Consider the following 24226-nt stretch of genomic DNA (forward strand, 5'->3'; position numbering starts at 1 on the left):
TGTCACATGTTTTTATTTGTTTTTCACTGAAAGGTTGATCAAAATTTTCTGATTGCATGGATATCTCTGTTTGATACAGGAGACCCTGGTTCACAAGATTTCACAAGAGTCTTTTTCTGTCATTTTTGTTTCATCTTTGTCCTGCTTTTCTAACTCAGAGGCTTCTATAAATTTCAGTCCTTGGTCCTCTTCTCTTTTCTTTCCATCTCTCTTTCCCTTGGTGAACAGCTAAAGCAACCAAGTGATCACTTGCTAACTTGCACAGCCCCACTGCTAGCCTTGACAATACATGCTGGAATATCCAATGGTTAGAAAACAAAATCAGACCTGATCAAAGGAATTCCGTCTGAAAAGCAAGGACCAAAAACAGGCCTCCCTCCACTGTTCAAAATGTACAGCTTGATTGAAGGTTAGGGTTGGAGAGTTTGAAGGCAGTGAGTGGCGTTGGGCAAAAAGCAACAATTAGTTTTTGCTAAATTCATATGCAAAAGCACTTTTGAAATGCAATTTTTATAAACACTGTAAGAAATTAGTATAAGTGACTAATAGAATCTCATCAAATGAAAATTGGAATGAGACTTTGTACTTCTACATTCCAAACAGCTTAATACAAATTAGTCTATAGTACTCGGAGTATTTCATTCTGCAAGGATTAAGGGAAATGTGATGCATTTTTTTCATTAAGTTGCTGGGTAAATAAGCTTCCTGATATAAGAATATAGGAGTTACTTTCTAAATTTTATAGTAACCAGGGTTAAATAACTCACTGTGTGCAGCACCCCTGGACATTGCTCTATTAAATAGTGATAGCTTAAAATTAAACAGTGTTGGGAGGTAAGGAACTTTAGGGTCAGATTTGAAGGGATTACGACCTCCTCTAGGACCCACAGATCAATCCTTCTGAGGTCTTGAACAGGTTTAAAGAATTAGGAAAGCCCCTTTTCCCAGTCCAAGCCTCTAAATGTGTACTAGATTCTCACCAGTGTGGCAAGTTGCATGCTGATGCAAGGAGAAAGATCAGGGGCTCAGAGTGTCAACAGGACCCTGGGAGGTCCCCTGCTTGAAACCAACCACCACAGCTGCTTACTCACTCCCTGAGATCCTCGCCCCCCCCCAGAAAAACACAGAGCTTTCTGTAGAGAGGGGCAAAGTATTCCATTTTAATCAATCATTTACGTTTGAGAGTGAGTTAATGTACACTTGTGATTGGTAGGAAAGGGCCACAAAGCACACTTTCCCAATTTCCAAGTTCTGCAGTGGATTAATCCTAATGTTTGAAAGCAGATGTACTACAGACCTAGAAGTTCCACAGTGAAAGTATGTAACTGAAGTCTTTGCCGTCCTTAGGCTCAACTTGGAGAGAATATTGCCATTCATTCATTCAGTAATGAAATGGGGAATGAAGGGATGACAGGACATTCTGTTCAGCAACCATGTCTGAAACCAAATTGGACATGTTGGAGCTTTCCCTCCTCCCCGACCCTATCCTTGAGCTCATTTCTCTGTGCTAGCAGCCCCCTGCTCTCTTACTGTGCCATGGGGGTCAGCTCCAATATACCATTTTTTTTGCTAAATCCCAAATAACAAACCAACGGAAAACCGCTGCCATAGTTTTTGCAGTTAAATAGTGAATACTCTCTTTATTCAGAAGAATACATTTTTAATAGATTTTCATGCACCAGTAAATCAGTACAGTGAGGAATTACAGGGGTGGGAAATCTCTCTTCAGGAAACCTCTCACCCTGGTAGAGCTCTCACTTCCTAAAATCCCCTTGACCCATCTCAGGTGATTAGTGGCCAAGGAACAGTAGGTGGCATGGACTCCTGGGGAAACCAATCAGATTTGCAGGTCTCTGAGGATAAAAAAAGAGGAGAGGAAAGCTCTTGTAAAGTAGGAGATGATTATATCGGGACTGGCTGCTCTACTGAAGTGCCCTGAGAGACTGATGAGGGAGAGTTGGTGTTGGTGCCCAGGTCTCCTTCTTGGTTACACTCTTCCAGGGCTATGGTCTGGTCTCTTCCGTCTGTCTCTGAGCCCCTGTGTAGAGAAAGAAAAAGAAAAAACAACATGACTAAGGGAGGATACAGAGCCATCAACTTGAAAAGAGACTGCGTTATGGGGCTCAGATGCTAGAGCAGCATTTGGATCATTGTTTTCGCAGAAGCCCTGGGTTCACAGCAGGGGTGACAGGAGGCAATTACCTGGTTCTGAGTCGAGGCCACTTCTTCCACTCTATGGCCAGCACCACCCCCAAAGCTACAACCACCACCACGATCAGGGCACTTCGGACAATGTTCCCCACAGTGCATTCCTGAGCAGCAGGCCCTATGACGATAAAAGAGCAGAAACCAATGGCATAGAGTTTAGCACACGTGTGTTCTCCTTGCTCTCTTGCTGCCCCTTCATCTGGCCTCCTCTGGGGTTCACTTGGGAACCACATGTTGGGACAAGAGATGGGGTGGTCAGAGGCAGTGCTTCTGCTGAGGCAGAGGCAGCCCTCCCTTGTGGGTTGGAAGATGCACTGAAAGTATCCTTGTCACTATCTTTGAGTGAATCTGAGGTTCCACCTCCTTACCCATCCCTAGGAGAAAAAGAAAAAGGACCACACTTGAGGTCTCTGACTCCAAACCTCTCCCCTTCCATGTGTGGCCTGCCTCCATGGAGACTGTCTCCGGGGTCCCAGGTGTGTCAGGCCAGAATCATGGAGGGATTATCATCTCACCTGCTGCCCCCACCAGCTCCAGAGTATCACTAGGCTCTGACCAGATATCGGGGTAGGCCTGCAGACGGTAGCTGCAGCTATAGTTTCCAATGCCCTTTCCTTCAACATTATTGATGACAAAGTCTCCATCCTCTGAGAATTGTTGAGGTGCTTCTTCTCCATCATGTTCCAGGACAAATTCCACACCTGGCAGGGGCCCTCTGCACTGAAGGGTGATGTCCTTTCCGAGCTTGAACACAGTGCCAGGCGAGGCTGATAAAGAGGGTTTAGGGGGCTTGTCTGCAACCAACCAGGATACAGAGTTAGAAATGGCCTCGAACCCAGCCCTTTATCCCCTTAGGGATAACTACTAAAAAAACGACAAAAGCTAGAGTCTTACTGAAATCTCCAAGACCTTACCAGTCACCCAGATCTCCAGGGAGTCACTGTGATTAGAAGCTGCAAGGGGAGCAGAATCCAAATAATACACACAGCTGTACATCCCAGAATCTTCATTGCTCACTGCTGGCATCCAGAAGTCAGCCCTGTATCCATTTGGCCTCTGTTGCTTTAAAGGCTCTTGAATACCCTTCTTCAACAGGACAAATGTTGAGTCTGCCAGTTCCCCCTGACATTGAAGAGTCATGTTTTCTCCAGGGGCCACCATGGGACCAGGTTGGGCTAATAGGCTGGGTTTGGGGAGCAAACCTAGAAGAGATGAACTCTTGGTTCATAGAGAGGTGGCCACTTACCAGGGCATCACCCCTGAAGTCTCAATAAAGAGGAGAGTTACTGCCTGCTTCTCCTTGAGCTCTTAGAAAACCATTTCCCATGAACTATCAGCCAGCTCAGTTCCCTCTTTTCAATACTCCCCTGCCCACTCCAGAGCATCTTCCCCTTACCTGTGACTATGAGTTCCAGGGTGTTGCTAGGCTGTATCTTGATAAGGCTGGTCCAGTCAGGGTGGTAGCAGCAGCTGTAACGACCTATGCTGGCACCAGATATGTTGGTGATGGGGAAGGCCCCATCATTACTGGTGGATCCCCAGAGCTGCACTGAAGTGGCTTCTATTTCTTTGTGCAGAATGTACCCTACTCCATGTACTGGCCCTTGACACCAGAGAGTAACATTCTGCCCCACGGGAACCACAGAACTGGGCTCAGCAAACAACCGTGGCTTGGGGAATGTGTCTAGGAAGAGACCAAAGATGAAAAGTGGTGAGTATGCAAACTTACCACTGAATTAACCTTTTATCTTTCTCCTTCCAGACACAACCGTTCCCCTCCATGTCCTAGCCTAGCCTAGCCTAGCCTAGCCTTCCAAGAGGGATTACCCTCCCTTACCCCTACATGCTGTGGTTCATGGGGTTGCAAAGAGTTGGACACGACTGAGTGACTGAACTGAACTGAACCTCTACTCCAGTTGCTTCTGTCCCTGTCCCATGTCTTGTCTGTCCTTACCAGTCACCCAGATCATAAGAGGCTTGCTGGGATATGATCCCCTGTTTGACATAGTGGTCTCAAAGTAGACACAGCTGTAGTTCCCAGAGTCCTCTGCTCCAACAGTATGGAGGAGGAAGTCAGCCGAGTTTCCCGAGGCACTCCGGAACTGTAAGGGACCCGGGGTTCCCTCTTGCAGGAGGGCAAACCTCATGCCCTGGAAAGCCCCTTGGCAACGCAGGGTCACATTCTTCCCAGGAAGAACCACGGGACCTGGCTGTGCCAGGAGAGTGGGTTTGGGGTAGAATTCTGAAATTAAAGAGAACACACATGAGAGAATCCTGCCTCATACATTCTGAGCACTGTTTTTTTTTTTAGTGTTATTATAAGAAACAATATATGCTTATTGTAGAAAACTAGAAAATATAGAAAAAAAACTAATGAAGACAGTACAATTCTACCGCTCAAAGATGACCATTTTTTGTACACGTTTCTGTATTACTTCCCATTTATTTTTGTACATGCCTATGTCATTGTAGCTATAACTATTTGTATAATTGGGCTTACTGTATACACAGTTGTATAGTTTAATATTTTTCACTTTATATTGTAAACATTTTCCTATGACATTAAACAGCCTTTGAAAACTATCATTTGTAATGGCTGCATAATATGCAGTTGACACTTCAGGGTCTTTGCTCTTTCTCTGAGGGCCATCCAGCCCACCAATATCTGGTAGCCCAGCTAAAGAAAAAGTGGACCTTGGGCCTAAAGCTCAAGGCCAAGCTACAAAAAGACTTCAGAAACAGGGCAACATGTGAAACATCCCCATCTGCCTCATTTCTTTCCCCAGAAGTAGATTGTTTTCCTCCTTCTTCTCATCTTCCCATATTAGTGATAATATAAGCATTCGCCTTACATGGACTGTTTACTACATGCAGGCACTGTCCTGAGCACATTCTTGGTGACTTTTAGAAGGGGCACCTCTTCCTCTCCCACTGACATCCCTCTAGCCCATTGTCCCAGGGACAGTACCACCTCTACCTGCATTTCCCCAGTCCTGACCTGTCACCACGAGTTCCACGGGGTCACTGGGCTCCGACCAGATCGCAAAGTCATAATAGCGGCAGCTGTAATTCCCTCCATCACCAATGCCCACCGAAATGATCAGAAAGTGGGCTGCACTGGCTCCCAGACTTGCCCAAGAACTGTCACTGGATGCTACTTCACTTCCATCTTTGTAAAGAATAAAGCTCATGTGCTGGTGGGGGGTGGAGCAATTAAAAGTCACCCGGGAACCAGGAGTGACCACAGGACTGGTCCATGTCTCAAAGAAGGGCTTGGGGTACATTTCTAGAAGGCAAAAACCAAACATAACCAAAAACAAATCAATAGAAAGCAAGCTAGATAATATGGCAAATATTGGTTGCAGAAAGCAGCTTGGCTTCCTGTAGTATTTCATTCAGAAGAAGGTACATTTAAAAATCCAGGCAAAACCACTTTGCAGACAGACTTGTCACAGGGACCCCCTCACCCCACCCCTCACCTCCTCAAGTCTAATCCTCACTGTCAGCAGAAGCTAGCTAAAAGAGTGGATAGTTACTGGGGCTCTGCTGATTCCCTGAGCCTCAGTTTGCCCATTGGGACAAGAAGGGGAAATTGCACCTGATCCACCTCCTTTGAGTATTTGCTCTATAGCTAAATGAGATAATTGATATGAAAATAATTAGAAAAATTAAATCACCCTCCACAAACCCCAGCTATTAATAACGATTATGGCTATTAATATCGTGCAGCCAGAGGCCCTGGCACTCCCAGCGCCACGCCTGCCTGGCTCTAAGATTGGACACAGGCTCCTAGGACCAACAGCAAAGTTCGCTGTGGGGAAAGGAGCCTCTGACCTGGAGCTTTGCTTCCCCCCTCCTCCCTCACACACCCCTTTCAGCTCTACCTTTTATGACAAGCTCCAGGGGCTCACTAGGCTCGGACCACTTGAAGGGGCGCTTTTCAGTGTGAGTTCGGCAGCTATAATTGCCTTCGTCTTTATCCTCCATTCTCTGGATTGTAAAGAAGCCTTCTCTCCCAACGGCACCAAGTTGCTGGACGGGTTCCTGCACTCCCTCCTTGTACAGAGCAAACCCCATGCCTGCCAGCCATCCTTTGCAGCGGATTTGCAGTTCCTGGCCCCGAATTGGGGGGGAAGCAGAAATGACAGGCTTGGGGAGGATATCTGGAAAACAAAACAGGGAGGACAAGGAGAAGGAATCCGAAGTTAGGAGGTGCCCAGATGGGACATGAAGAGTCACTCGGTCAGCAAAACAGAGATCCATCCTGGCCGGGCCTTGGCTCTTCCTGTCAGTCTCCTCTCAACTCTCCTCCCCACCCCTCCCCCCTTCTCAGTGCCCCTCCTCTCCTACAGGCAGCAGAAGTCCCTTGGGCTCTGGATCTCTGAGCATTTCCCCATGCCTCGGAGCACCGCTGCAGTCCCAGCGGCACCAGGGATCATGCCGAGCGGACCCTCGGCCTTTTCTTACCTGTCCCCACCAGCTCAAGTGCCTCACTGGGCTCAGACACAGCCATCTCCTCCCAGGAATGGCAGTGGTAACTCCCGGTGTGAGTCTGGGTCAGGGCTCCAAGGGGGAAGGCAGCCCGGACCTGCTCTGAGGCCGGCCGAGTTGCGATCCACCCGGTGCCATCCTTCAGCAACACAAACTCCTTAGTTGAACCAGACGGGCTTCTGCACCAGAGGGTTAAGTTCTTCCACGGGGCCAGAGGGAAGTTGGTCTCTGCCCACAGCTCAGGCTTAGGGGTTGGCATGATTATTTCTAGAAACAGCAGAGTTAATGAAGCCATCCTTCCTCCCCTCCCCCTCCCCCTTTCCTTGCCCTTGAAACCCCCTCCCCAGATCACACTGCCCACCTCCCCTTTCAACGCCAATCCAAACTCTTTCCTCCCTTCTGCAGGTGCTGGGGAAAGAAGACGCTGATGTCTCAGCTGAGCCTCAGAAAAATGCAGAAGCTTGGGGGAAATTTTGCAGGCAGAAAAGCGGAGTTGGAGGCTCAATTTTGCCAGCAGCTTCAGCAAAGTGCCCCTTCCTGGCTGCCCTTCCCTCCCAACCAGTCACTCCCTGGCCACTGCCACTGACACTCTGCAGTTATTTCGGATCTACAGGGAGGAATGTCCCAGTCTGGAGCAGGAAAAACTCACCAGTCTCTTCTGTCAAGACCCCAGTGCACAGTCCTGCAAAAGAAATTGCTGCCAGGGCTCTGCCCCCTCCCCCATGGGACTTCACCCCCGGCCTTCTGCCCAGGCCCCTTCCCCACCCCCTTGTACTCACCACAGCAGAAAAGAGCTGTGAGTATGAAGAGCATGGTGACCCCTTGAGCTGTTCCCAGCAACCAGGCTTCTCTAGCAAGACCAGAAAAGAGATGAGAGGAGTTGCTGGGATTAGGGGGAGGGCGGAGAGAAGGGGGCGGCAATTTATGTCATTGGCTTACTTGCCACCCAATAGGGATTGGATATGACCAGAATAATGGGATATCATCTTTTCTGACATTGATAACTTTTCTCTTTGAGGGCCTCACTACCTACAAACCTCTTGCTCTTTCATGACCCACGGGCCCCCGCCCCTCCCCCCTCCCCAGACAATATCAAATGTCAGCTCCCCAAGGCCCCTGATTAGGCCGTTGCTGGAATTGAGATGTCAGATGTGAAAATACCTTTGTAACTCCAGCTCTCAGAACCCCTGGAGCTCAGTGTGATCGGAAGCTCTGGGTGGTGGGTGTGGGGCCGGAGGGAGAAATCTTGGGTGTTTCTCAGTCGTCAAGTTTAAGTTTGGAAGCAGTGTTTATTATGGCACTATTGGTCCTCCAACTGACCTGCCTCACCTGCCTTTGTTGTGCAAGGGTTGCTTAGGCAGCAGCAGTGGGATCTCTCTACCCCCACCCAGATCATGACTAGATATGTGCTGCAGCTTCAGGTCCTATAGATTCAGATCCTATAGAGTTAGCTTATATTAGGTCAACATCTACCTGACAATTTTGACTTAGAAAACACTGACCTTCCTTCCAGGTCAGGACAACATGCTTTTCAAACTGCCTTCTCCAATATCTGGTTTCTGAACTCATTCTCTGATGCAGTGGTCCTGGGCTGAGGTGGGGGGGGGGGCACTTGAAGCTACATTTTTTTCTAACCCCTGGCTTGAAGGCTACCAGTGTATGTGGAACTCAGAACAGATTCTGTGAACCTGACCCCCACTGAAACGTTTTGAAAGCACAAAAGGGCTAGTGGTTTTGCAGAAGGTTTAGGTGGCTCCCTTCCCATTACCCAAGCACTCTGTCCCTCAGATCTCAGAGGAGAACATAGAAACACACAATCATAGTCATCATCCATTGTGTATTGAATACTCCCAGGCACACAAAGGCCTCTGCTCATGGTGGGGGAGGGGTACAGCCAGGATCAGAGAGTGGGGAAAAGTGGCATTCAGGAGCAGAAGCCCCCACCAAGCTAGGAGCTGTTATTTCTCATTTTGGGGCAGAATAGCCTGAGCACAAGGATACAGGGATAAGGGAGAGAAGGGGATGACCCAGAAGACACAAAATAATAAAAGTAAACAGCAGGAGAACCTGTTTGACTTGACACTTTATGGATCAGGGGAAGCAGTCTGATTCCCTGATTCAATCCATTCTCTCATCAGCTGCACACCCAGGCTAAGGCTCTATATTCAGAAGGCTTTGCACAGTGGTTGGGGGCCAGAGTGGCAGAGACACTGGCTTCCATAGCAGCGAGGATGGACTACAAGGCTTGCTAGCCCTTAAGAGCTGAGGTAAGGCTGAATAGTTGGGATGGGAGTTGGATAATATCCTGGGAGACAGGACAGTGTTGATTCTTTAAAAAAAAGTTCAGATGAAGTTAATGTGGAAGACATCGATCATCTGTGAGAGGCAAGGTGGCTTGGGAGGGAGATTTGGGCACCCTCCTGGAGGGGATCAGTGAAGGAGGTTCTGAGGACTTCTTCCAGTCTCTGAGAAATATTCATTTCTCTACCTTCTGGTAGGGGTGCTGACCCCTCCATGAAATGAAAGAGAAATGGCTGGAATGAGAAAGCCTTGTATCTTCATCCCTGAAGGTAGAGGATACAAAGGGTGTGCCCATGGGGCTTGTCTCAACTGCAGCACACCTCATTCCTGAACCTCTGGGGAGCCTGAACTCAGCTAGATTTAGGAGCAGGGGATTGGGATAAGACAGTTACCTGATTCTGAGTCTCCGACACTTCCACCTTATCCACAGCACTACAAACAGCAAGGCAACAAGCTGAATGACTAGAAACAACCTGATAGTTTCATTCAGAACGTGATTCCAGGTGAGAAAGCCTGTGACCAGAGGAGACCAGAAACATAGAGCTTGATGGGGACAGGGACAGATGGACACAGTCATGGGGGAGGGGAATCTGGTTCCTGCAGGCAAAGGGAAGTTGAAGCAAAAGTGACCTTCCTTTACAGGAAGAAAGGGACCCTTGGAAGTATCCTGCTCACTGCCTTTCAGTGATCGTGAGACCACCCCAGGAGAAAGATGCCCAAACCAGCCCCCGACTACCATTTCCATATCCTGCTGGGCATTGCTTTGGGATCCCAGGGGTATCATGGCCAAAGGCATGGTGGGGGCACCTCTGTGAAGAGTTTTCCTCTCACCTGCTGGCCCCATCAGTTTCAGAGGCTCACTGCGATGTGACCAGATGTTAGGGTGTGCCTCTATGCGATAGCTGCAACTGTAGGTCCCTGTGCCTTTCCCTTCAACATTACTGATGATGAAGTCTCCATCCACTGAGAATTTTGGGGATGTTGCTCTTTCTTCCCATTCCAGACAAAACTCAAGAACTGGATGAGGTACTCGGCACTGAAGGGTGATGGCCTTTCCTAGCTTGAACACGGTGCTGGGCCAGGCTGACAGGGAGGGTTTGGGGGGCTTATCTGCAACCAATCCAGAGACCAGAGTTAGAACAAGTGACTTTGACCTCATTGCCTCCTCTCAACAAATGTTTCTCATCTCCTTATTTGGTCTTCTCTTTTTTTTCTGCTCTACTAGATCAGCGGCTTCAAAATTTGACTGTGCATCAGAATTCCTTGGCCCATTACTTGATCCTCTAAAGACTCCTAGGCTCCTACCTTCAATATGAAACTTAACAGTACCTGTAGGTTTCCCTGGGTCTTAAGTAAAGTAAGTTTTCTAGGAGTCCCATCAGGGCTTGTCCATGCCTAGAGGTAAGGTTTGAGTAAAAATACTGGGAGAGAAGTTCCCTAAGTTTTGGAGAAAACCACCCTCCTAGTCTGGTTTTCTTTGGCTCGTAAATCCAAAAGGGTATAGCAATACTAGCTCCTTCTAATAACACTGGAATGAAGATAAAAATAAAGAATAGTTGTTAGCACTTGCCTACAACCACAAGCTCCACGGTATTGTGTGATGTCATTCTGATGGAGGTCTTCCAGGAGAGGAGATAGTGGCAGCTATAGATGCCAGCATCACTAGAAGTCACATTGTTGAGGAAGAATGATGTGTCATCATAGATACTGGTGGTATCCAAGAGTTGAAGTGGTTTGTCTTCTCCTTTCTTATAGAGTGCAAGCCCCACTCCATCCACTGGCCCTCGACACCACAGACTCACATTCTGACCCATTTGGACCACAGGACTGGGCTGAGCAAGTAGCCAGGTCTTGGGGAAAGTGTCTAGGATGAGACCCAAAATATCAAAGGCTAGTAAGTCTGACTTACCCCTCCCACTAGTTAAGGTTCTTTTCCTTTTCTTCCAGTCCACCCTTGGCAAGTCCCAGCCTAAGCCCAGTTATACAAATTCTGCTCCTTCCCCCACCATTAACCCTGGCTGCATGATGAGGTTCTCCAGTGGGCCCAAAGAGAGCCGAACACCCTTACCCCCTAACAGAGGTCCCACAGCAGCCCCCTCTCTTACCAGTTACCCAGATTTTCAGGATATCACTGAGGAGTGAACCCCTGTATGATCCATCATAGTAAAAACAGAGGTAATGGCCAGCATCGTGGATTTTCAATGCCCGGAAGAAGAAATACGCCTCATTTTTTATTGGCCTCTTGAGGTAAAAGGACTTCTCCAAGTCTTCAAGCCTTATTAATGCAAAGGTCATTCCATAGATTGGCCCTTGGCACCTGAGATTAAGGCTTTCTCCTGGTGCCATGATGGGCCCAGGGTAGGCTGTCAGAGTTGGTTTGGGATAGAGTCCTAGAAAGTGAAGAGACCCTGAGTTAGAAGTAGGGTGATTCTTCCTCATCATATTCTGGTTTTATTTTCCTACTTTCTTTAGATAGCAAGTGGTAGCTGAAGTATACCCTCTGCTTCCTCACTCTTCCCTGAATCTCTGCCTCTTCTAGAAGGTAACCAAGAGGAAGTTCACTTCCACTCCTTCCCTCTCACCAGACTCTATCATTGCACTGAGCTCTAACTATGTATAGGGGTATGTCTCAGTGGAGTATCTACATTTGTAATTCCCTGTATCTTTAGGTCTCTGAAATGCCAAATGTGGTTCTTCCAATCACCCAAGAAACCAAACTTCTGAAAATTACTTTGACTCCTTCTTCATAAAGCATGAATGTTACTGCAGTATTAAGGATGGCTTTTGAACACATTCAGTTCACAGAAAACCCTACTTCCCAGAGGAGACTGAAAGAGGCCAATAAGTCAGGATTGGCCAGTAAGTCTGCAAATCAAAGAAACATTTGTTAATGGGGCCACACCCTCATTTTCATGTATTGTTTCTCCAAAGAGATTAAACTGCAAAACAGAAGGTAAACCTCACTCCCAAAGCACTCCTTCTTACCCACCCCAATCCCAGGTAGGCCCACCCACCCATTATTGGAAGGATCAGCTCTATCATAGGTTCATTAAGCATTGAGGATACATCAGGCATCATGGAGTTCTAGGGGGAAACAAGTAAAGGAGACAGACACAGTCCCTGTTCGCCAAGTGCTCAGGGCCTAGTGGGGGACACCTGCGAACAGGTAACTGCAGAAGTGTGTGTTAGTGGCACGTATACCAGAAAGACATTCGTACAACAAGCATCCATAACACGCAGTTCAAACAGACAGGCTTTTGTTCTTTGTTCCTCAATAAAAAGCTATACTAATAAAATTAATATCTACCATTTATTGAGAACTTATATGCCAGGCACTGTACACATATTAGGCAAATCCTCACAACAACCCTGTGAGGTAGGTATTACGATTATACCAGTTTTGCAAATGAGAAAACTGAGGCACAGAGAGGCATCATACAGTGGATCAGGTAGATACTGTTATCCCATTTTAGAGTGGGGGAACCGAAACACAGAGTTGAAGTAACTTGCTCAATATCACACAGGGAGATGGTGTCAGAGGTGGAACTAGAAACTAGGATTACAACTTCTAAGTCCAGGGTATTTTCTGTAGCACCACAGCTTTCCCCAAGCCTATTTAACTTGATGAAGGAACTAAAGCAAGTGTGGCCAATTCTGTCTAGAAGTATCTGGGCTATGGGGTGGAGGAGTTGGGGGTGGGGTGTGGGTCTAACATTAGGGGTTTGGAAGAACCTTCTACTGTGTTTAAAGCTTGGTACTGCCTTACTGGATCTGTATATACAAGACTAAATTCATTTATAAAACCATTTCTGAAATATGAACTATCACTTTCCTTGTCATTTTTTCTTTTTATCGCCAGCACAAGCAATTCATTCTGTTTTCCACACTTAAAAATAAAAATCACAAATAGAATAAAAATACATTTAAATAAAAAAATCAGTTTACATGACTGCAGTGGCAGTGCCTGGCACATATTAAGTGCTCAATAAACATTAGCCAAATGAATGAATGAACACATGATTTTCAACAAATAGAGAACAACAAAGCTGTGATGAGCTGAAGCTGCTGGACATTTGGCTGGACTCACTCACTAGCCAAGTGATTGGCTCCCAGACAGCTGCCTCCTAGCACGTGTGATTCTCATTTGCATCTCAGTAAAATATCAAATGACTCTAGCTCATGGGCCTTGCAGAGAACTGGGCAAGGAAAGTCATATCAGAAACCCTGGCTCATCCAACCATGATCCCAGGGACAATGATCATCAGACCCCAGCAGCCATAGCCACACCCACCTGCTACAATCAGCTTCAGGGGGTTGCTGGGCTCTGACCACAGGGTAGGGAGCATCTGGATATGAGTGCGGCAGATGTAAACCCCTTCACTCTCAGGTGTCATGTTGGCAATGGAGAATATGGCCACTCTCCCAGTTGGGACTTGGTAATCCACGGGTTCTGCATATCCCTCTTTGAACAGCATGAATACCAAATCCTGCAGCCAGCCATGGCAGAGTATGTTAACATTACATCCAGGAAGAGGGGAGGTCTCAGTCTGGATCCAGAAGATGGGCTTGGGCAGCTGGCCTGGAAGGAGAGAATGAACTGGAATTCAGGTAGAGCAAGGGTAGTGTGGCTCAGGGAGCAGTAGAGAGCTCTACTTAAATGAGTCTTTCTGGTATGATCCTTACTTGTCACCCCCTTTCCCTATCTAGAGTATCCCCTAGGTTGAGGAGCTTGTCCTCTAGATCCATTCCAGAGTCTGCAGCCTCACTCTGCATTACCTATAGAGATGAGACACTTATTTACCAACTGTGGAATATCTGTATTATGTGTGCAAGGGATTGAGGCAAATGAATGAATTAAACAAACCCTGCTCTGGGAAGGCAAGTTTGAGTCCCAGGAGTTGGAGTTTATTCTTGATTATCTCTCTCTGTTTTCTTACCTGGTGCCTCCAACTCTAAAACTTTACTGGGCTCTGACCAGCCTGTCTCCTTCCAGTAGCAGCACCTGTAAAGACCTGTATTTGCCTGAGTAAGGGCACCGATGGGGAATGAAACTTGGAAGGTCTTTCGGGAAGGGCGGATCCAGGTCATCTGTGTCTTATCCTTCAGCAGCAAGAACTTGCTTGAAATCTGAGAGGGGCTTTTGCACCAGAGTGTGATGTTCTCCCAAGGGGCCTGAGGGTAGTTGGACTCTATCCATAGCTCCGGTTGAGATGGCATCACTGCTGTCATTCCCAAAGAAAACAAAGATGTCAGTGGTTCCAACCCTCTCCCTCCCATAACATACCCCCTGCAATGTCCCCTTTAAATTAGCCCCAACCCCCACCCCCACCCCCAATTCCTCCTTTGGTCTTTCCTGGGCATGGAGTGTGTGCTTTTATGGGAGGGGGGAGGGTGGGATAGGGACCATAGGACATTGTTTTAAGGAATTCAAGTGAGTTGGAGTTGGGGAACAAAGTGCAAGAGACAAAGTCTTTACTATTTTGTGGGAAACCAAGTCATGAAGTGAGCAGTCCTGATTCCTAACAAGCTGAGTCTGGAAACTGCCTTTGGCATCTCAAGGCAGTTATGTCCGGAGCCATGGAGGCAGTTCAGTGTCTTGCAGCCTTCAGGAAGGAAGGTAGTTGATGTGGCAGGACTCACTTACCCATTGGTGTCACACCCAGACTCAGTCCTGAAAAGAGAGATTATGGTAAAGGAGAACCCCTTGTTGTCCCAATCACCCTCAAACCTCAGTATTCTCCATTCCCTCCCCAAGGGGCCCACTCACAGGGGTGCCTATGACAGGGTCACTTGCCCCTCCACGCCTTCCTTGTACTCACCAGCACAAAAGAGTAAGAGAGTGAATGTCCGCAGCATGGTGGCCCCTTCCCCTGGCTTGTCGAGGGTCATGGAGCGTCTGGAGTCTTGAAGGGCTTTGCCCCTCAGAAGGTGGTAAGATCTACAAGCAGAAGTATTTTTACTGAGGAGATTTCTCCTTCTCCTGAAAGTTTAGTTTGGATCACTGAGTTGCACCTGAACACCTACCTTCCACTCCCCCGCAGGCAGGCAGGGCTATCAGCTACTTGTTCTGTCTTTGTTCCCGTTCCCCACTTCCCCTTCTTCCACTCAAGGCCTCTGCTGGTACATCTACCATATCAGATTTATTGAAAGGTCTGTTTGTCCCTAGGGTCTCAGAGGCCCAGAGTGTGACCTAATCCAGGCCAGCAGAAGCCCTAAGGCATGAGGGAGATGGGAGGTGTAGAGTCAACTTTTCGGATTCTTTACTCATATATATATATTTTGTCAGAGTCCTCCAACAACTAGCAAAGGAAGAGTCCTACATCCTCATTTTGCTGGCTAGGAAACTGAGGCTTATGCAGGAGCTATAATTTGCCCAAAGTCAAAAGATATTAAATATCAGAGCCAAAATTCAGATCCATGTTGAACTCCAATGCCTATGCTCTAAATCCAGTAATTAAACTTTCAGATGTAGCCCTCGCCCACTTTCTCACCCTCCCTCACTTTTACTGTCTCATCCCATCCAGGCTTTCCCTTCTGTAGAATGCTTCAAATTTAGTATTACTTTCATTATTATTTCGTATCCCCTGTCCAAAGCTCAAAACCTCCATTTCGTGTAGGTGTTGGAGAATCAAATTACTTGAACTAACTGATATAAAATGTACATGATTCATTGGCACCCCGAAACTTATAAGCATTTTGTTCACTGCCCCTAAGGGAAAAAAAAAAAGAATTGAATTTCAGGGAATGTGGCAAAAATATTTGAGTTCAGGGAGGCTTTCTTATTTTCTTGAAAATCACTATTGACCACAGGCTCTACGTGTCCATAAGCAGACCCTTTATGCTTTTCTGTCTCTCCTACCCTACCCACCCTGGGCCCAGAGTATACTTTGGCCGAAGAAAGATGTATGCTCATCACACAAACTAAGGATGACTCTCCTCTATCACCTCTCTATTTAGGGTCTGAGGTTGTGTCTGACCCTAGCTGTTTAATTCTCTTTCAAAAGAATGGGATAAAGGCAGCTCCCAGAGCAGAAACGGGTGCTTTTACTTCCCCAAACTGATCCTGATATCAAAGCCTCTAATTTGCTCCAGGACTAGGAGGGATGAAGGAGCAGGAAAAGGGGGGAAGATTCAAACATCTGGGCTGTAGGGAGCAGGTGGACAGTCAGAGATCCAAGGAAGAACAGTTTCCCTTTGCATTTCTTACTTTGTATTGAAGGATGCTCAAATTACCTTCTTTGAACTTTTCTTATCTAATATCTAGCTAGCCTTGTTGTTGTGTTGAATCTGAGATAATACCGGAACAGTGCTAGGCACATAGTGAACATTTCTTTAAGACTGGCTATTTTTCTTCCCAAAGGGGATATTAACCTGGCATAGGACCCTAAAGATGCTATTTCCATCTCAGCTCCTACAGACTCCCAGGCCAAGGCCCAGTCTTGGTGACACCCTGTTGCTTTGTTCCCCTGAGGCTTTGGGCCAGTTTATTCGGGGAGGGGGGGGACTTCAGGTTTTACTGCCAAGGGAAAGGTTTAACTGGGATTCCACCCAGGAAGGCCATCTGAAATTCCAGTCCTGCCAGGTGGACCCCTAAACCAGGGTTTCACTTCCTGGGGGCTTGAGGGGAATAAGGGAAGCTGGGCTTCTCAGCATGGCTGACCCCCTCCTCCACCTCCTGAGGAAACTCTACCGTTTATATCCAGCCAAAAGGAATCTTCCGTCCAGGGAACAAGGGAAGGAGTTGCGGGCTTCGGGTTAATTGGCCACGCCCATTTTTGGCCTTTCACACTACGCCCCCACCCCAACACTCCCCCCACCCCCATCTTCGGCAGTCTAGGCTTTTCTCTCTCCCCTTCTACTCCACCCCAAGCACTTTACACACCCTTAGGCAGCGCCGCAGTGCTTTCGAGGGTGAAAGACCCGAAATGTCTAATGGCTCGCCCCCTGCATGGCTTTGAGGGTTCCAGGAATCAAAGGGTTTGGGCTCGGCGGGGTGCCGGGTACATGTTCCGCTAGAGGTTTTGAGGGAAGACTGAGAAGGAAAAGGGAAGATATCTGAGTGCCCAGAGATTCTCAGCGAGGCATGGCTGGGATCCGGGGAGGGAAGGAGAAAAGGAGGACTGAGGAGGTGGGGGGAGGAAAGACCTGGGAGCCTTTAAGTTTACGGCAATTAATTACTTCAGGGAGATTATTTCGGGGTTTTGTTTAGGATCTGATGGGCAGTATTTAATCTTCAGCCACTGGACTGTGCGCGCATTTGCAGGTACTTACGGTAGTTGAAGGCCCGCTCCGCTGTTGGAGATTCTCCAGTGAGCTCCTCCAGATGCCGCAAACTGCCCGGCACGAGAAGAGCAGTCTAAGGACAGCCTCTCAGTCTCAGGGCCCCGCCTCCCTCTCTCCCCCGCCCTCCCGGCCGCTTCAACCTCCTCCCCTCCCTCCGCCAGGCTCTGGGAGTCCACCTACACTAACTCTCTAACACCTGCAGTCCTCTGACGGCCGAGATTTCCACGCCCCTCCTCAGCTCCCGCCTCTCTCTATTCCCTGCAGAGGTTGCTGGAGCCAAATTCAGGCCGCTACCCCCTCGCTCATCGCTCAGAGTTTCACTGGGTCATTGTATTCAGGAGAGGAGAAGGCCAGCTCTCAAGTCGGGCAAAGCGTAGATCCCTTCTCTCCAGCTCCCCAATGCCTTTAAAGGGATCTCAGATCTTCCTTTCACACCCCCACTGAAGCATAAACACCGCCACCAAAGCTTAAATGCCTACTATGTGCCTCTGAGGCCTTGGGCATCTATTATTTCTAATCTTCATGTGAGGGAAAGTGAAGTCGCTCAGTCGTGTCCGACTCTTTGCGACCCCATGGACTGTAGCCTATCAGGCTCCTCCGTCCATGGGATTTTCCAGGCAAGAGTGCTGGAGTGGATTGCCATTTCCTTCTCCAGGGGATCTTCCCGACCCAGGAATTGAACCCGGGTCTCCCGCATCTGAGCCAAATAGCCCCTAAAAGATGTGTTACTTCCCTCAGTTTTACCGACGAGGAAACTGAACCTCAGAGAGGATTGAGTAACTTGGACAGCCTTCAAAGTCCAGCACGGGATGAAAGCCCAGGCTAAACATATTAATACAAATTTGGATTTCAGTCTGGTTCTGCTATTCCAGAGCTGAGTGACCTCAAGAAAGTGTGTTAAACTTTCTGAGTCTCGGTTTCCCCATCTGCAAAATCAAACACCGGAAGTTACTGCACAGGGCTTCGATGGGAGAGTTCAGGTAAAGCTGGCAGCACAGTAGGCCTGCTACAGTATAGGTGCTGCTGTTGCCCCGTCTACTACTACTAATAATACTACTATTAATCTGTACAGCTTTCCATGAATACCCCAGAGAAATAGGATTTCAGTGATGCAAACTATTCATAAATTTAGTTGACCATCAATGATTTTTTCAAATGATGATGTGTGAGTGAGACACTAACCAAAGCTCCTGTCATATAGTATATGATGGGATTAAAGTAGAGCATTCAGTGGACTCAGAGATCAAGGGATTATTGTAAGAAAACGACACAGTTTTCTCTGTGTACAAGCTTTATATTCATAGAAGATTAAAACTTATCTAAAGAAAAAATACTGTAATTTGAGAACAAGATACATAAAAATAAAGCAACATCTGTTTTAATAGGAAAACTGAATATCATGTCCTCATGGGGATATCAGTTGTGGCTTCCTGCCATCCTCTATTCCTACATACCATTATAAAGTATTGATTAGAATACAATAGCCAAAAAAAAAAAAGAATAGCCATATCAATATAAATAGGTATTTTGGGGACAAGTTATCTAACCTTTCTAGGCCTTCATTTCCTTGTTTGTAAAATGGGGATAATAATTGTACTTAATATCACACAGAGTTTTGGGTAGGACTGAATGAACTCCCCCCCACCATAAACTACTACATACTGACTAGGACACAGCAGCCAACCATCCATTAATTCAACATGTTTGTTGAGTATTTTCTTTGCACCAGGCACTGTTCCAGATGCTGACAATACAGAAAGAATAACAATTTCTGCTCTTAGGGAGTTTGTAGGCTGAGGGTAAATAGTGATAGAGAACAAGTAGAAGACGGTCAAAGAAGGAGGTGCCATGGGAATCAGGATTGCAACAAGAACGCCCAGCAAGTAAGGCATGGAGAACAGCAAGCCATTTACTGTTGCTGTTTAGGTGCTAAGTCGTGTCCAACTGTTTTGTAACCCCATGGACTGTAGCCCACCAGGCTCCTCTGTCCATGGGATTTCCTGGACAAGAATATTGGAGTGGGTTGCCATTTCCTTCTCCAGGGAATCTTCCCAACCCAAGGATTGAACCCACATCTCCTGCACTGGCAAGCAGATTCTTTACCACTGAGCCACCTACTGTGTGGCTAAACCAGGGCAGTGGGAATAAAGAAGGAGGCCACCCACTTCAGTATTCTTGTCTGGAGAATTCCATGGACAGAGGAGCCTGGTGAGCTACAGTCCATGGGATCACAAAGAGTCGGACATGACTGAGTGACTAACATTTCATTTTTCATTTCATTATCTGTCAGGGTGGAAATATCCATGTCTATTTTAAAAAGATTTGTATAGAAATCCCTATGATAGGGTTTCCCTGGTCGCTCAGTGGTAAAGAATCAGCCTGCCAATGCTGAGACACAGGAGGCACAGATTCCATCCTTGATCTGGGAAAATCCCACATGTCATGGAGCTATTGAGCTCCTGTACCACAATGATTGAGCCTGTCCTCTAGAGCCTGGGAGCCGCAACTCCTGAGCCCTCATGCCCCAACTACTGAAGCCTGTGCGCCCTAGAGCCCATGTGCCACAACAAGGGAAGCACGTTCATGGCAACAGGAGAGTAGCCCCTCCTCAACGCAACTAGAGAAAAGCCCGTGCAGTAACAATGACCCAGCACATTCAAAAAAGGAGAAAGAAATCACCATGACTGTATCAGGTCCTAAGTGCTTTGTAAATATGAACTCATTTTATCTCAATCTCAACACTAGGGAATAGTTATCAGTATCAGTCCCATTTTACAGATGAAGAAGCTGAAACACAGATCCATTAACAAATTGCCCAAGGCCAACACAGCCAGCAAGTGGAAGAGCTAGGATTCACATCCAGGTAGTCTGCATATACAGTTCCATGGTTCCATGTTTTTTTTTTTTTGGTTGTTGTTGTTGTTGAGTCGCTCAGTCATGTCCGACTTTTTGCAACCCCATGGACTGCAGCCCGCCAGGCTCCTCCATCCATGAGGATTCTCCAGGCAAGAATAGTGGAGTAGGTTGCCATTTCCTTCTCCATTTTTTTAAAATTACTTACTTTATTGGGAGGTGGGAGGGGGGTTCGGGATTGGGAACACGTGTACACCCGTGGGGGATTCAGGTTGATGTGTGGCAAAACCAATACAATATTGTAAAGTAATAATAAATAAATAAATAATAAAATTTTAAAAAGGTACATGCACCCCAATGTTCATTGTAGCACTATCTATAATAGCCAAGACGTGGAAGCAACCTAAATGTCCATCAACAGATGGATGGATAATGAAGATATGGTATATATAGACAATGGAATGTTACTCAACCATAAAAGGGAATGAAATAATGCCATTTTTAGCAACATGAATGGACCTAGAGATTATCATGCCAAGTAAAATAAGTCAGAGAAAAACAAATATGTGATATTGCTTATATATGGAATTAGAAAAAGATACAAAAGTACTTATTTACAAAACAGAAATAGACCCACAGACACAGAAAATAAACTTATGGTTACCAAACAGGACCCCCCCCCCCCCCCCCGGAAAATAAGGAAGTTGGAGTTAATATATACACACTAGTATATATAAAATAGGTAAAAAGCATGGACCTACTGTATACTACAGGGAACTATACTCCATATGTTGTAATATATTCATAAAAAATCTTTTATATATGTAAATATATATATCTCATTTAATCACTGGGCTGGACACCTGAAATTAACACATTTAAAATCAGCTACATACTTCAATAAAAAATTTTAATTTAAAAAACAGATGTGAATGTACTTGAAGTGAAAGTGTTAGTCACTCCATCATGTCCAACTCTTTGCAGCCCCATGGACTGTAACCCACCAGGGTCCTCTGTTCATGGAATTCTTGAGGCAACAGTATTGAAATGGACAGCCATTTCCCTCTCCAGGGGATCTTCCCAACCCAGGACTCTTGCATTGCAAGCAGATTCTTTACAGTCTGAGCCACCAGGGAAGTGAAACAGAAAAGCACCAATCAAATGCTTTGTTAATAATGTAGTAAAGAAAGCAGTGATAACATTTTCTTGCTCTCTGTATGTCCTTAGGCTGAAGCTTGTACTCGGACCAAGAACCTGAATCTAGAGTCCAGATTCCCCACTAACACTATGGAAGCCTGTAAAATGTTCTGGGACTGTGTAGGTGAGAATACCACTCACCCTTCTTCTTTTCTTGTTTTAGCTCCAGGTCACTGTAGAATCTTGAAGGAACTTACTATTCAGGCTTCATAGAAGCCCCTCATTCAAACTATGTTTGGCAATTGAGATATTAGAAGCTCCATCTCTAGGCTACCTCTGTGGTTCTTGGACCTTGTAGCCTGCCAGTAGAAGGAGATACATTCTCTGGCCAAGCTCCCCAGAGGAAACTTGAGTGGCTCAATATTTATAAAGCTGGTGATAAAGACCAATAAGTAGAGTTCTTGACATTAGCTCTTGACATTGGCCTTCCCTATATACACACATACACACACACACACACACTTCAAGAAGTCTGAGTTTCTCTCCTTGTTGATTACTCTATAGTTGGCTGATATTAAATAACTCCTCTTTCAGGAATGTTTTGAGAGTGGTCAGTCTTATTCCTAATGGCTGGGCCCCCTCTAATTCTCCATTCCCTTAAACTGGTGGGATGTACAGGAGATGGGGTGGTATGAGAGCTCTCATTGTCGCTGTCTTGGGAGGTGCTAATACCAGAAAATATTCCTGAGCTATACCCCTTTGCACTTTGACACCTTGATTCTGGGGGACTAGAAAAGGGTTCCTCCTGCAAAAGCTTCAGAATTGCCCCTTATGATTTATGAAACAACTGTTAAACACAAGGTTTCATTGAGTATATATGAAGTAGGGAGTATGATAGAGTGTAGAGGTGGGACTAATTGATTTGTAAGGTCCAAAGACTCTCAACCTAGAGAAAAGAAAAGAGCAGCTGTTTTACAAAACTGTATTTGGGACCAGAGGAGTGCTAGAAAAGCTTCGAGAAAGTGGAGCTTAAAGGAAGTGAGACACCAAATGCCATATACATGCACAGGGTGGTCTGGGGAGACTTTCTCAGTAATTAAGTCCAGTCTAATGAAATTTTTTGGTGGGACTGATGTTTAGGCTGAAACTCCAGTATTTTGGCTACCTGATGCGAAGAGCTGACTCATCTGAGAAGACCCTGACACTGGGAAAGATTGAAGGCAGGAGGAGAAGGGGACGACAGAGGATGAGATGGTTGGATGGCATCACCGACTCAATGGACATGGGTTTGGGTGGACTCCGGAAGTTGGTGATGGACAAGGAGACCTGGAGTGCTTCGGTTCGTGAGGTGGCAAAGAGTCAGATACGACTGAGCGACTGAACTGAACTGAACCAAATGAGATTTTTTAAGCTAAATTGGTATTATAGTAGTCCAGCCAGGGGCAGCCCAGGGCAAAGGAGCACTGGCTTCCTCTCAGTGATGTGCTGGCACCGGCTACAGTTAACTGAATGTGTGCATCTCATCCTAACCCAGGGTTCAGTAATATCATGGCTTAAAATTGGCCATGGCCAGAGAATTTACACCAACGAACAGGAAAATGCTACAAATGAGAGCTTTTTTTCCCCTCAGAAAGCCGTTTGTTAAACATCCACTAGCAAACCGCTTCCAGTTTTAAATTTGAGGACAGTGATTCTCAGTGGTAAACAGGAACTACCAAGAATCTTGGTGATTTTCATACTCTCAAGAGAATTATGATCATTGTAAATAAAGCATTCCTTGTCCCCCCTACTTTACTGCTGTGGAAAGCCACCTTGGGGGTGGGTCAGATTTCTAGAGTATTTGGTGCATTCAAGAGGTGCCAATATGGTTTAGCACCCTTCCCACTTCCCACTTCCAAATAGTGGCTCAGACGGTAAAGCATCCTCTTGCAGTGCAGGAGAACTGGCTTCTATCCCAAGGTCAGGAAGATCCCCTGGAGAAGGAAATGGCAACCCATTCTAGTATTCTTGCTTGGAGAATTCCATGGACAGAGGAGCCTGGCAGCCTAGTCCATGGGGTTGCAAAGAGTCGGACACAAGTGAGCGACTAACAGATACCACTTCCCAATAAGTCTAAACCACAATTCTATTTCATGGTAGAATGGATACATGGAGTAGACAAGTAAGGAAGGGAGGCAGTACTAGGCAAGTGGTGCTCTGGGACAGTGAGAAAGCCCAACTGGACCAATTAGGTTCCAACAGCAAGACCTGGGGTGTGGGGGCAGAGCTTTGGAGGTGGGAAATACCTTCTCTGAGAGGTAGAAAGAGAAGCTGGGACCCACTCACGGAGCTTGAGTTTCAGCATATCCTTTGTCCAGGATTTCAATTACTAAGGGCACAGTTTGGGGCATTAAGTCACTCCCTGAAGCTATAACTGAGGGTATTTTCAGGACTGTGAAGGAAGATTCCTAGAATAAATCAAATGCAAGTGATGAACCAGAACTGAAACTTCTTTAATCAAAGGATTCATGGTGAGCCACAAGGCATGGAGACCTGCATGATCAGGCTTCTAAATGCCTGTCATAAAGCAAATCAACAGTGTGATTGCCTAGGTGAATATAACTTAAGGTTAATGGGTGGAGAGAAAAAAAGATGTTTTGTGGTGTTCTCATCTCACAGAACCTTATGGGTTCTGTTTGACCTATATACTATTTACCAGAAAGGTAAACTATTGCCCCACTGTCCCCATGTGATAATTCTAGCATCACAAGATGCCTTTTGTTTATATAAGAAACAATGAGAAGAAAACCTATGTATGTGCTTGTGTGTTGTGAGCATCTGTGTACATAGGGGTGAGGGTTCTGGTATAGACTTATAAAATGAAGGGAACCTCTGAGAGTGGCCTGCGAAGTGTCTCATTGTCTGCTTTTCATATACTGGATGAAGTCGATGGCCCCAAAAGGAAGGAGGTGGG

General features: G+C 46.4%; 1 protein-coding gene across 1 annotated transcript; it reads right to left on the minus strand.

Moving 5' to 3' along the window:
• Positions 1-1608: 1608 nt before the first annotated feature.
• Positions 1609-17352, minus strand: IGSF1 (immunoglobulin superfamily member 1). The gene is made up of 20 exons (XM_040265260.1): positions 17272-17352; positions 14820-14938; positions 14645-14671; positions 13938-14222; positions 13292-13579; positions 11106-11390; positions 10571-10864; positions 9832-10110; positions 9393-9513; positions 7479-7549; positions 7349-7381; positions 6676-6966; positions 6093-6371; positions 5207-5494; positions 4163-4450; positions 3605-3892; positions 3123-3410; positions 2724-3002; positions 2203-2326; positions 1609-2038 (listed from the first exon to the last, which is right to left on the minus strand). Exons 2-20 carry the CDS (start codon positions 14887-14889, stop codon positions 1903-1905), a joined length of 4014 nt encoding a protein of 1337 aa, XP_040121194.1. The 5' UTR covers positions 14890-14938; positions 17272-17352; the 3' UTR covers positions 1609-1902.
• Between the last annotated feature and the right edge of the window lie 6874 nt (positions 17353-24226).

Source organism: Oryx dammah, unplaced genomic scaffold (genome assembly GCF_014754425.2).
Source record: "Oryx dammah isolate SB20612 unplaced genomic scaffold, SCBI_Odam_1.1 HiC_scaffold_23, whole genome shotgun sequence".
NCBI classification, from domain to species: Eukaryota; Metazoa; Chordata; class Mammalia; order Artiodactyla; family Bovidae; genus Oryx; species Oryx dammah.